The sequence below is a fragment of the Capra hircus genome, chromosome 10 (genome assembly GCF_001704415.2).
Source record: "Capra hircus breed San Clemente chromosome 10, ASM170441v1, whole genome shotgun sequence".
NCBI lineage: Eukaryota > Metazoa > Chordata > Mammalia > Artiodactyla > Bovidae > Capra > Capra hircus.
The window spans coordinates 35,945,479-35,959,569 of NC_030817.1; the positions used below are offsets into that span (position 1 = coordinate 35,945,479).

General features: G+C 45.8%; 1 protein-coding gene across 3 annotated transcripts in view; it reads right to left on the reverse strand.

Annotated features, from left to right (window-relative positions):
• Positions 1–14,091, reverse strand: part of SAMD4A (sterile alpha motif domain containing 4A) — a 228,482-nt gene that overhangs the window by 37,821 nt on the left and 176,570 nt on the right. For all 3 annotated transcript variants that reach the window (XM_018054121.1, XM_018054122.1, XM_018054123.1), the window contains 2 exons: positions 6,884–6,993; positions 4,613–4,699 (listed from right to left, as the gene is read on the reverse strand). In XM_018054121.1, the coding sequence (XP_017909610.1) occupies positions 4,613–4,699; positions 6,884–6,993 (197 nt within the window). The remainder of the gene's footprint in view (positions 1–4,612; positions 4,700–6,883; positions 6,994–14,091) is intronic.

Below are 14,091 nucleotides of genomic sequence, written 5' to 3' on the forward strand. Positions count from 1 at the left end.
TCATCTGGAAAATGGCAGCTGGTGGCACCCCCAGCACTTATGCAGCACCCGTTGCCCCATCCTTCTCTCTTTTTGAGACGGATTGGGCCCCTCACCCAGCAGACAGCACTCCTGCGTCTACTTAACTCCATCCTCTCTATGGGCTGGGCACTGTCAGACACTGAGGGTCTAAAAATGATGACAGAATCCTCACCCTAAGAAGCTTATGGCTCCCGGGGTTGACCCACATACATTGTGAGGATGCTGCTAGGATGGGGGTGGCGGGGTGGTGGGAACACAGAAGTGTGTGTGTGTCTCCTTTCTCCAAGCCAGGTTCCCAAGCTCAGAGAATGGTCAGTTTCACAGTTTGGGAGCCAACTGAAAAAAGACAGTAAATAAAAGCACATGGATGTGGGAGTTGGAGTATAAAGAAAGCTGAGTGCTGAAGAACTGATGCTTTTGAACTGAGGTGTTGGAGAAGACTGTTGAGAGTCCCTTGGACTCCAAGGAGATCAAACCAGTTCATCCTAAAGGAGATCAGTCCTGAATATTCATTGGAAGGACTGATGCGGAAGCTGAAGCTCCAATACTTTGGTCACCTGATGCGAAGAGCTGACTCATTTGAAAAGACCCTGATGCTGGGAAAGATTGAAGGCAGGAGGAGAAGGGGACAACAGAGGATGAGATGGCTGGATGGCATCACCAACTCAATGGACATGAGTAAATTCTGGGAGTTGGTGATGGACAGGGAGGCCTGGCATGCTAATGCTAGGGTCCATGGGGTTGCAAGGAGCCACACACCACTGAGCAGCTCAACTGAACTGAACTGAAAAGCACACGGAAACATTTTCACTATTAGAGATAAATGCTGGAAAATCTGCCCCAGTGACCGTTCTAATCTTACCGTCCCCACCAAACATCTTGAGAAGTCTGCACTGCCTGACCCCAAGGCCTCAGTACCATTCACAGTCTCCAGTTCTTGGGTTCCTGCTTCCCCTCCCATCTCCCTGAAACCCTTTTGCATCAGGGCTATCAGGGAGCTGCTGGTGGCCGGTTCCGGGGAGCAGTGTTCAGTCCTCATCACGTGTGACACGTCCATGGCTCCTGATGGGACAGTTCCTCTTTAACCCTCCCACCCTCTGGGCTCTGTCACTGTTTGGTCCCTCCATGTCCTCTGGCGCTCCCCATCCAGGGTCCATCCTCAGCTCTTATCACTCGTCACACAATTCTGGCCATTTACACATAAACGACCCACAATGGAGTCTTTCAAACCTTTGTGGACTCTATTCTAAACTTGTTCTCTGGGCCACTGACTTGCTACTTCCAGCGGGGCGTCTTGCTACTTGCAGATGCCACCCATCAAACTCAACTCCATTTCTTTCACATTAGTGAAGTGAAGTGAAGTGAAGTGAAATCGCTCAGTCGTGTCCGACTCTTTGCGACCCTATGGACTGTAGCCTACCAGGCTCCCCTGTCTACAGGATTTTCCAGGCAAGAGTACTGGAGTGGGTTGTCATTTCCTTCTCCAGGGGACCTTCCCGACTCAGGGATTGAACCCAGGTCTCCCGCATTGTAGGCAGACGATTTACCATCTGAGCCACGAGGGAAGTCCTTTCAACACTAGTAACTCCTCCTTTATTTTTGGTTCCCAAATGGTACGACACCCAAGCCTGCACCTCCTGCCAATGCCCACACTCCTGCTAAGTGACTCTCTTATTCTTCTCCACGGTCGTGGCCCCCACCCTGGCTCAGGGCCCGCTCTCCCCCAACCCCCCGCCAGCACCGAGGCCCCTCTACTCTCTGTCCTCACCGCAGCAGAGTCCTCTGTTTCATCCCAGGAAGACACCCCCACTGGCCTCAGTGATGGTGCTGATCAGGGCTGTGACCGCACCACCATGCGTCTATCTGTGGCACCTCGTGTCCCCAGCTCTCCGGGGGTGGGGACTTCGAATTCCTCACGGTTTGCCTCTAGTGAGGATGTGGGAAATCGAGTCCAAGGCAGCTGCTTAGTAAGTGTTCAGTAACTGAGTGGAAGTGCTCTGGACATAGAGCTTATCTGCAGCAGCTGCTGATTATGAGCTAGCCACAGGCGGGGCCCCAGCCATCTCCTTAGAAATCTCTGGGTTCTGTGTGATGTAAGAATGCCACTGGAAGCAAGGACATGACGACAGCGCTTCCAACAGCACAGTCAGTTGAGGATGTCTGGAAATGCCAGAGAAATGGCTAATGGGAGCCTGTCGCAGGTGGCCTATGTGGGAACAGGTTACCGACAGCCCTCTCCCTGCAGAGCAGGAGAGGTGCGGGTTCCAGAGAAGAGGGAACAGCAGAGCTGAGGCTGAGTCCTCAGTGGACACTGCGGTTCACTCCCACCCCCAGGCCATCAGCTCCTAACTGCACAAGCTCGCAGGTGTCTAAACCCAGGTGTTCTCAGGCAAGCCCAAAACGGTGGTCCACCACTTTCCTCCCCAAAGAAGTCACACCAAATAAACTCATCATGCTTTCCTCTTGGCCAGTAGTTTCTTTCAGATTCTGTGTTACATTTGTCATCTTTTTTAACATGCCCAATCCAGCGGTCCAGGGAGAAAGCTTTCTGTTTTTTGTGGAGTCAATATTATTCTAGGTGTGAAATATAGGGCATAGCGTCACCGAATTATCAAAGGCTAGATAGAAAGTCAGTGGCATATGAGGGCCACCTGAACCACCTGGCTGCCCTTGTGCTTCCACGTGCTGGTTTGGCCCAGCACTGCAAGAGGTGGAGCCGACAGCAGCGCCATCTCTGTCTCCCAGGTGGGTGCATGACCCTCAGTGACAGAGGACATGAGTGAGTTCCTGAAGGAAGCTCCAGAAATAAGAGCAGAAAACACCGCTCTTTAACCATAATCTTAGCAATCGAATCCTTCTGCAAAATGTTTTCTGTGCTTTTTAACAGAAAAGGAGAAAATTGGCCTGTTGAATATTTCCCAAAAGAGAAGTTACATAGAAATGGCAATAAACACTCTGTTAGATGAATGGCTTGGTAAAGGAGTTGGCATAAAATTAAGAACAACAGTAACTTCAGGTTCAGTTAGACAGGTTACTTGTCATTTGTGATTCACTATAATTAAGAACAGGTCTTTCATCATGGAAGTACCCGTAAGTAGCCTCTGTCTGTCCATCCAGAGCTTTTAATAGCCACCTTCCTTACAAAGTTACAGATGCATATTCTATAACTATATATTACTTTGTATTTTATATGATATTCATTGGGCTTCCCTGGTGGCCCAGACGGTAAAGACTCTGCCTGCAATGCAGGAGACTCGGGATCGATCCCAGGCTTGGGAAGATCCCCTGGAGAAGAGAATAGCAACCCACTCCAGTATTTTTGCCTGGAGAATCCCACGGACAGAGGAGCCTGGTGGGCTATAGGCCATGGAGTCTCAAAGAATTGGACATGACAGAGTGACTAATTATTCATTAATATTAAGTATAATTTTATATGTTGTATGTAAACTTATACACACACAGATCTTTGTGAATAAGTTAAAAAATTTCCACTACACTGCAATGTTTATGCGCTCACAAAATTTGCTTTAGCCTCAACCTGCCTTAGTTCTTTGATCCCTTTCAAAGGCACCCTGGGATTTCTAGAAGGGGTTACAACTCAAGCTCTGCAAGCAGCAAATACCTTCCCACCCACCACTCCCAACAACAATGCACAAGGATCTCCCCACTGGGGCTGTGGCAGCACCAACTTACAAGGTCTGTTCTTTTTTGGACCTTACAAAAAAAAAAAGTCGCTCAGTTGTGTCTGACTCTCTGTGACCCCATGGACTGTAGCCTGCCAGGCTCCTCTGTCCATGGAATTCTTCAGACAAGAATACTGCAGCGGGTAGCTTTTGGACCTTAGATGAAATCATAAAGCCACCATGTCCTAAAAAGGACATCCACACTAGGTTGACATCCAGATACAAAGGCAAGAAGAAAACATACTTGGGCAGCAAACAAAAAGAGATGGTAACAGCAGATGAACTGCTTTTAACAGTGGAATAAACTCTTTTTCAGCGTTTTGCATTTTTGAGACAGTTCCTTTCAGAGTCACAGGGACCCATTCTGGTAAGTTAATGTCCGAAATTATTCTCCAGAGAGTCTACTATGTCCATCCACCAAAAGACTGTGATCTCTACGTGGAAGCTGGGGGTTAACCTGTGGGTGTTTGTCATGCTGTGGGCAGCTTTTCTCAAAGTCAGATCCTTTCCTGGGTGGACAGTGGGACTGAGGCTCATCTGTTTGTTTCCTATACCGATGTGCCAAAATTTCAGCCTCTGATTGCGGGCTGAACATATCCTTAATCACTACAGATGTATATAGGCAGAAATGAATGTATGTAAAACATTTCCTGAGAGCTACGGGAGGGCCAGTCTTGAGATGCCTGGACCCAAGGCTTAGGTACACTTAAGCGGTCAGGTTCTATATGAGTGTGTATAACCAGGAGATGAACTTCAAAATCATTTCATTTTTTCTGACTTTGGTAAGGAAACAACCTGTTGCTCTCTGTAAGGCCTGCTGATGACACTTTTGACTGAGAATATAATTTCCCTTGACCCATTTTCCCACCATGAAGGTAGAAATGGTCTATCACCTGGTGATAACTTACCCTTTCCAAAGACTTCAGGAGATTTTGTCTCTCTTTGAGTTTCTGAATACTGATGACAATTTTGTGTCTTGCGCCTTTGGTAACATTCTGTAATGAAGTAAAAGTTAGATTTAAAAACATATTTTTAGGCATCAACTTAGAGATTCCTGGAAGCTATTTAGTACATTACTGTCTTCCTGGTTCCCACGTGTGTGCAGGTTAGTAAATAGCCATTCGTCTCTTCAACATCCACTGTCATCAACCTCTTACTAAATGTTGTAACTCCTCAATATCCATTATCATCAACCTCTTCTTACTAAACATTTTAACTCCATCTGACCATACACATGCTTGTGTCTTTTCTCTGTGACCCTTAGGAGAGCAAGAAACAGCCAATCATCCCACCCAGCATGAAATTTTTTCATAGTCTTCAAACATCATTTTTAAGTCATACACTCTTTCCTTGTGTCCAGGTTTTATCGTTTCGGTCTGTTCCAGTTTCCCTGAAATTTCCAGTCCCATACAGAGATATGCATTGCTTTCTCAAAGCTTTTCTATGTTTACCCATCTCAAGGAGATATGAAATCCAGTTCAATTCTCACCCGGTGTCAGACAACACAGGCTGGTTTTTATCAGTCTGTAGGCCCTCCTGAGTCTCCACAAGGAAAATCAGAATAAAGAAGAACTTAAATCTGTAATAATGCAGTCATCACTACAGGTAGAAGATTGGGATTCACAGTTAGGATTATGGATTTTATCTTAATAAACTGTGTAGCAGTGAAGAGCCCTAGGATTCAGTTAAACATATGTTGACTAGAAAGACTGAAGATTTCCAAATAGAAGGTTCTTTCTCAAATCAGATCTGTAATATAAATTTCTGATGACTTTCTGCAAAGATTCATAAAATTTCCCTTAAAGGTGGAAAAGACAAAAACACCAGAGGTGTTGCCTTTACTGAGGAAAATTAAGACTCTAGTGACATCTAAATCCATCTTTAAGATGAAACACTGGGAGCCTATTACTATTTAGCCTTGACTTTCGGTTCACGTGAATTTTTACTCTGAAAAGTTTGTGCTGGCCTCGGGCTTTGCCCTCTATGTCAATTATTTCTTGTTTTTTCCTCAAGTTGACTAAGTGATGACTGAAAATTTTTTTTCTCAACTTTGACCCAAACATAAGAATGCTCTTAGAAGCAATTCTCATCAATCCTGAGGATCTCAAGGAGCGATCGAGATAAAAAGCAGTGGGAGAAGCCTTAGGAAGTTGAAATTAGGGCTTTTCATTCTCTGAGAATGTGCAGTGACTTTGGGCTTTGTCTTACATCTCAATACTGGTATTCAGCCAGGCCTGCAAAGGTTAACTGCGGGTACTGAATATGCAGTGGGAATTCAGGATCTGCTGGGAGGTCTGCGGCCAGACCAGCCATGCCCCAACTGGTACAATCTCCTCTTCCTGCAGGGGAAATACTATTAGCCCGTTCAGACCATTAATTCTCTCAAATCACTGCTCAAAGGAAACTGAGGTCAAGTTGAAAATGCAAATAGCATTTTAAACAAGGGAAACAAAGACATTGGTCAGATCTATTTGCTCAAGCACAGCAGGGTAGGAAACATGCTTAGTTTCAGGGGTTCTGTTGACTGGCCTGGCCTTGTGCATCCACAGAAGGAAGAAGGAACTTGCCCTTTTATGGCACACAGCAGGGGACTGCCATCTGAGACCTGGGGTAATGTTATTCAGTGTGGTTAGAAAATATTTTGTACAACTTTCTCCATTCGAATTAAGGTCAGTCTGAATGTGTTTTTGAGCAACTTCTGGGAAGGTCTGACTTAGGACCTGGTGCTTCTGCTTCCTAACTACTGGAAGTTAGCTGATTTGTAACTAAGATTGAAAAATTCACAACCAATCTGTCATCCTCCAAACCAGCACTGGCCAAGCAGACAGAGCGGGTGAGCAATGAAAACAAAAGCAGGGACACAGACTCTTGGAGGTCTTGGTCAATGCTGTTTCTTCTGATTCTTCCCGGCACCCCAGGAGTGTACACCTAGGTTATTATTATTTTTTTTTTTCATAAAACTCTTACTCAACCTCACTTGTCCTTTGGTTACCCATTTGTCTTCCATCTTGTACTGGACCCCGAAGGCAAGAACCCAGCCTTATCATGTGATGCTGGCCTGCACCTGGCAGGTCCTAGAACAAGGCAGGCTACTAGGTGGGTGCAGGTATGGGTCCAGACAAGGTCTGCCTTAGACTTGAATGCAAGGTTCCCCCTGGGGCGCCTTCCCGTGTACGTACCTGAGCCTCCAGCTGGCACTCAGTGAGGGCCATCATCTCCTCGTAGGTCATCTGGGAGAAGAGCGCGGCATACTTGTGGAGGCGGAGGCTTTTTAACCAGGCTGGAACATCTGTGGTGCACCATGTGCAGGACATGGGGAGAGAAATTGAGAGGGAAAGAGAGGAGATGGCCAGAGACGTGGAAAGAGAGAAAAGGAAAGAAGACGGTGGTCAGAGAAAAGAAAAGGGAAAAAGAAAATCATCTTTACGTTACTCATTGTTTCCTTTTGGCAGCAAATTACCAACTTAGAAGGCTTGGTCTAGTTCTGATATTCCCACTGTTGGGCTCTCTTACTTTGTTGTATACCCGGGGGCCCCTGGGCTTCAGAGCACACAGCAATTCTTTAAAATTACATTCCAATTTGTGAGTATCTAGGTGGCTTTCTGGGCAGCTGGGTCATCCACAGCTTCTATAGGATTCTCAAAGGGGCTCATAACCCCCCAGATGGCAAGGATTCACTGCTTTAGGCAGACTACTTCATTGTTGGTTTAGAAAGACCTGACTTAGAATGTTAAACTACATACGATGATCTTCATCCTCAAGATAATTTCTTTCCTGGTTTAATGCAGATCCCCATATGGTGTTTCCACTGCTTTCACAGAGATCGGGAAAGTAAAACAAGCAAACCAGGCAGGGGTGACCATGCGTGGAGTCACTGTCATTAGCCTGATCACTCTTCTGTGCCCTAGTGGGAATCAGGGCAGCCAGGACTCTAAACTACCACACAGTGTGTGTGTTGGGCGGGGGTTTGCTGACCACTTCTTCAAGCTAAGGCATATATCTGAAATTGTCCTTGACCTTCTCCTTGAATGTCAACCCAGTATCAGGACTTGAAGGTCCAAAGATTGCCTAGACTACGGGATAATGGGAAATCCAAAGCACCTCTGAAATAAGTCTCATGTTTGGGATTCTACAATTAGGAAAATTAAATAATAACTGTATTGAAAATCCACAGGAGAAAGAATTATTACCTTTCTAAGCACAACCAAAACAAAGCACTTGCCCATATTTTTTAAAGTCAGGGTTCCTGAGCAATAGGATCTTTGAGAGAATCATCTTCCCCCATCCCTGACTTATTCTACAGATAATAAAATTAAATCATTACATCTAGATCACAGGGTAAGTATGTGGTGAAATGGGGACTAGAGCCAGGTTGCCAGATTCCCAGGTTTTTCCTATACTGTATCATCTTTTGTAGAATGAGGACCAATGACCCATCAATGGGAAGGCTAAATAAGCAGTAACTTTAAAGTCCTCTGAAATGCTGAAGCACTGGGGAAACGTTACTCAAGCTTTCTATGAATTACTACCCATTAGTAACCATGTTGATTGCAAGATACTGTCTATTGCCAAGTGCTTTATTCTGAGGCACTGACAGAGACCATAAACACTACAAAATTAGTAGGAACCTTCTAATTTTTTAATGTTTAAAGTAGTCAGCTGGGATTAATTGAAGAGGCCTGGCCTATTCTGAAATCAGACCTGCCTCCTGGGTGAACTGAATCTAGATTTAGGGAATGTAGGTACGGGATTACCACCTGAAACTCAAAAGATAAAGGGGGAGAAAGTGGGCGGCCTAGTGAGGTTACTTTTTGATTTGCAGTAATACGAAGGCCAAAGAGGAATTTCTGGAGAAACAGAACTGGATATCCAATGGCATTTTAAGAAAAGACTCAGTTAGTTCAGGCAAAAAAGTCACTGATTCTGTGCTTCGAGGCCCTTCATTCTACTGTGACAAGTAGAGAGTCCCACTGGGGCCATCACTAACCATAAAGAAATAGGGCTTCCTAAGATACATAGCACCAACACCTTATATCCTCCTCAACTCAAACTGTGGTTGGATCAAGAGTTGAGGGTGTTCGCTTCCCTCGTGTGATATCCTGGAGCTCTTTGACTAGACTTGATTCTCCGCCATGTTTTTGTTGCTGTTGTAAAACAATGCTAATACTTCCACAGAGTGGGCAACAAATAGATTCAGCTTTACACCACCAACATGTTACTATTTGGTCATCAGGTTTCACGTTTGCTGTTTACATCTTTGAAAGGCCCCAAGCAGCTGTTCAGAAAACTCAGTGATCACAATTCAAAGAAGTCTGGGTAACCCAACGCCACACTTGGGTACAATCTGTCACAAAAGAGTATGGAGCAACTTCATGGGCTACATTTTCACTGGATGCCCTACAACTTGATTATGCAAAATCCACTGATGATAAGACAAATAGAATCCCGAGCTACTAAATCATGTTGCAAACTGGTTGCTATATAAACCAAGATGACAATCTGGTGTTTTAAGAGTTGGGGAGAGTGGGGTGCAAATCTAGGTGTGGCAAATCTCAGTCCAATCAGTGCTCATTTCTTTCTAGAAAAGTATGTTGACAACTAGAATTTTCCTGGTTAAGAGGGATGAAGAGCCTGCCTCACTTATTTAATCGAAATGTAGGTCACTGGGAATCATTTTCCTAGAAAAGGTTCCTATACAACTTCAGAACATGGTGAGTTAGACCTTCCTGAAGAGTTATTTCTGGATTTGTTCCAAGGAAATGCAAGCTCTTCTTGGCCATATGTCCCTTGGGCAGGCATGCTGACCTGCTTCTAGAGGGTCAGTTCCTAGCTCAGTGCTATGTGCCCTCTCCTCCTACAGCATGAACTGATGAACAAAGAAGAGGAAATTCCAGCTCTTAAGAACATAGCCTACTAACCTTTGCTCCCCAACCCACCTCCCGGACTCTGATTGGTGGTGAGGCACCTTCCTTTTCCAGGGATTAAAACAAAACTCCATTAAGAGAGAAACAAACCAGAGAACTGAGTGCCTTGACCATTTCACTCCTCTGAAGCCAGGAATTCCAATGACTTGGGAGGCTAGATTCTGTAAGATGTTGGCCAGGGACAAACTCTCACTAAAAGCTCAGGTCCTTTCCCATGGTCCAGATGCTACACGGTTGGATGCAAAGCTGAGACCCAGCTAACTTAACCCCAGACCTTCTTTTCTTATTCTGCAAAGCTGTGGCTATGGTTGGAAGACATGCACAAACAGGGGTGTTTCCTGGAGTGGTGGATACGTGATTGAAAGCACGCATGCCTCCTGGGCTCCTGCTTCTGGCTGGCACACAGTCGTTTAGCTTCATCTGGGCTGTTTCTGATGGACAAGCCAACGGACAAGCCAATTCTCTTATGCAGTATGAGAAAGATAAAGATGCTTTTACTATATGCTGACTTCCTTGCCAAGTCTGGGCATCCTGATATCTGCTCATTCAATGTTTACTAAATGCCTGTTATAGGGGCCAGACTATGTCCCTGCCATCAAGGAGTTTTTAATCCAAAAAGAAAGGCTAATTAAAAAAAAAAAGTATAAAAGTTGCACGACAAGTGCTAATTCTACTAAAAGTTCTGGGGGATGGGCACAGAATGATGGGCATTTGGGTTGGCCTTGGGCAGTGAGGGGTAGCTTCACAGTAGCATTAGTCCCGGACTCAATGGGCAGACCATAATGAGGAAGCCATCTCAGCAGTGCATAAGTGAAGCTGAGATCCAAGAGAGCGTTCCAGGCCAAGCAAAGACTTAGGTGAATGCTAGAGAAGAGCTTAGACACCAGGTGGGACAAACAGGCAGGGGCCAGAAGACTGGGATTTGTAATGCCGAAGCTAGGAAAGTTGACCTATGCTTGGGTGATGGAGGAGCTGCTGAAATCTGAGGAATAGAGGCACAGTAAGATGTGTATGTGAGATCAGGGAAGGCTGTTGATGTCAAGGCAGGGCTGGCGAATGTGGGAGTGGAGGTCAGGGGATAAATCCAAGCCCTCTGAGATGGCTGGGGAGGGCAGTGGGGAAGGAAAAAGATGTAAATCCACAGCCCTTGAATATCAAGGAAGACCAGGGAGTGAGGGAGAGAAAGGAGCCTAAGGTAGTTCCTGAGTCAGGTTCAGTGGGAAAGTACAGGGGAGCAGCTGGTCTGGGGTGAGAGGAGAGAGATGGGGAATGCCATGCTAGGTCAGCGGAGGGTCATCCTTTGAGCCATCCAGATAGAGATGACGACTGATCAAGGTCTCCGAAGAGGAGGCTGCGCTGGGAGCCACTTCCCTCAGCAGTAGCACATGGCAGGTGTTTCAGCCACAGAAGTGGGTGAGACCCTCAGGGAAGAAGGGAGAGCCCAGGGCAAGCCCTGGAAGCACTGGGCCTTTAGAGGAAGTTGTGGGAAGAGAAGGCCATGAAGGAAACTGACAAGAGAAGGGCAGAGGGAAGGAGGACTCTGGGAGAAAATGGCACCATCCATTTGCAGACCACCGAGCCACAGGGTCCATCCTTATGCAGCTCCTCTAGATGCTGCTGCAGTCCATGGTGGTTTATCTTCTCTGGGCCATTTTTGATAATAGTACTTCACCTATCTTTCATGCGCTCTCTCTACCTCTTGGTCTTCACCAATGAGATCAAGTTTCCAATTACACTGATTTCTGTTTACCTTTTAGAGTTTGTATAAATCAGCCACAGAGAGGCTTTGTGGTGCACACAACAGCTTATACAGAATCTGGGCTCTGATTAAAACTTGGGCTGCTTTGCTCAAATACCTCCTGCTGGAATACTATTCAAGTCAATAGGCTGGTGCAGTACATATCCAACAAACAAGGAGACACAGCAAGAGAGAAAGACGGAAGTGATACTGCAGAAGAACCCACTATGGGGAGCGATAAAAAAGGCAGGGAGTAAGGCATCCCTGGAAAAAAGAACCATGAACCATCAGAACCTTATTTTCCATAAGAAGCTTCACTGTGGTGGTCCTGGAAACTGCAATGGACGAGCAGCTCCCATTGGCCACAGAAAGCCAGGCTAAGCGCAAACAACTCCCTGCTTCTCTCCAAGACCTGACTGCATCCTTGGTCTTTGAGGGAGAGAAGAACCAGCCTAAGAGGAAAAAGGGACTAATTCTTCACTGTTGAAGTCAGAAGGAAAACACGTCTTTCAAAAATGAAGAACAGAAGTCTAGCAGCACCAGCAAGACAATTAGCGCCCGTATGTAGTTTTGACTAGAGCAGAATGAATAATCCTACTCTGTTCCAGTAATAGGAGGTTAGTCACTTAGTAGTGCCTGACTCTTTGTGACCCCATGGACTGTAGCCAACCAGGCTCTTCTGTCCATGGAAATCTCCAAGCAAGAACACTGGAGTGGGTAGCCATTCCCTTCTCCATCGATCTTTCTGACCCAGGGATTGAACCTGGGTCTCTTACATTGCATGCCTTTACTGTTTGGGTTACGAGGGGAGCCATATTCTGTTCCAGGCTCTGAGCAAAAGAAAGAAGGCTCCTTGGTCTCTGGTCCCTGTGAAGCTGAGAGGGGGCTACACCATCCTGGACATGGCCGTGGTGGCTTCTGGCTTCCACACTGGTGGGGAGCATGTGTGGGTCTTGGAAGGCACAGAGATGGCTGAGTTTGGGTAAAATAACCACTTGGAAGGGTTAGGTACAAAGAGAGGGTCTCAATTTTTCACAGTTTCCATTGGCTATGACATTCCTAAGTGGTGCTCTACTCTCAGCCTGCTTTGCATCAGCAGCAGCTGGGTTCTACCTTGAAAGCTGTGCTTGAAGTACTGCAGAAGACACACATTTGGTAAGGAATAGTGGTAGTCTCATGACTGTTAGAATTTGGGGGAATCCTGGGGATTTGCTTTTCAAAGACATCAGGGCTTCTCAGCCTATCTGAGAAGAGGGAGCACGAGTCTGAGCCCATCAGGACCCAACCACAAAGGTTGTATGTTGGCATTTGGAAATAAAGTGAAGTAAATTTACTAAATCCTGGCCTTTACGTTAGATGAATTCAAGACAGCGTCTAGAAAGTCAGCTTTCAGAAAATAGTAACTTGTTCCCATGACAGCTGTGCTGAAAAGTGTCCCAGCTACACACAGGGCTATGTCACTCCCTCTCTGTCACTCACACCCTTATGACCCTCAGAAACTGGATTCACAGCCTTTCTTACAAAGGTTTCTGATGGGTTCCTTTGTCTTACAAAGATCACACTTCTCAATATATATATTTTTCTAATCTCATTCTAAGACAGGCAGAAGTTCAAAGGTCTACATTTCAAAAATAACTCAAAATCCCAAAAGAGCTATTTCAGAATAGGGAATATATTTCCTTTGCTATGGAGAAAAATATTATATAAGTTTCACTGAAGAAAGATTCTTTAGAAAAGAAAAACTGAGCCTATTTTCAGAGTCACTGGTCCCCTCCACTCTTAACTGCTGTTTCTATCAAGGTTACTGGAACCAAAGCTTTCTAGTTTATCTTTATCATGTCTATACACAAACAATGTAAGTTTCAATTTCCCCTATATTTTTATACTAACAAAATGCCACGCCTCCTAAGTATACCAGCCAGAGTTAATTGGTAATGGTGAGGCTGAAGCTCACATAAAGAGAAGCAGACCCCACCCCCCACCTCTACCCCTCTCACACTGACAACTGCAATGAGAAAATCTTGGAGCTTCTGGGGAGCCTAAATCTTTCTTTTTGGCTGCACCCAGTGGCATATGGGACCTTAGTTCCCTGACCATGGATCAAATCTGTGCCCCACTGGACTGGAAGTGCAGAGCCTTAACCACTGACCCTCCAGGGAAGTCCATTAGAAGCCTATATCTACGGGACTTAGCCAGAAGTCCTAAGTCTTCTTCACTAGTCTAAATCTACGTCGCTAGCCAGAAGCCTAGTGAATCCCCGACATGAACTACACACAGGGAGGCAGAATGCTTAAACTGTGCAGGGGAGGAGAGGAGCTGGGGCTCTTGGAGAGACTGGGCGAGGGGAGAGCATGATGCAGTGTGCCCCTGGCTGGCATGCCTCCACTGGAATCTTCCATAGGTGCCCGACTCAGCCTGCTCCACTCCATCCCCTCAGCCTGCTTCTTTTTCCTATTAACTATTTGCTATTGATGATACCATGGGCTACCCAGATGTCCCAGGCAAAAAGCTGGGCATCGTCCTCAAATCCTCCCGCTCTATCTATCCTTGTCTACGTTCAATCAGCACCATTCAATTCAGAGCTCTCTCAAGTCTATCTTACTGAAGACCCCACAAACACACTCCTTTTGTCTCCTCTGCTCAACGTGGTCCAAATTCATTTTTCTCCTTGGTTATCGAAATACCCCCTACCTCTCAGTTGGCCTCCAAACCCAGAATTCCCTCC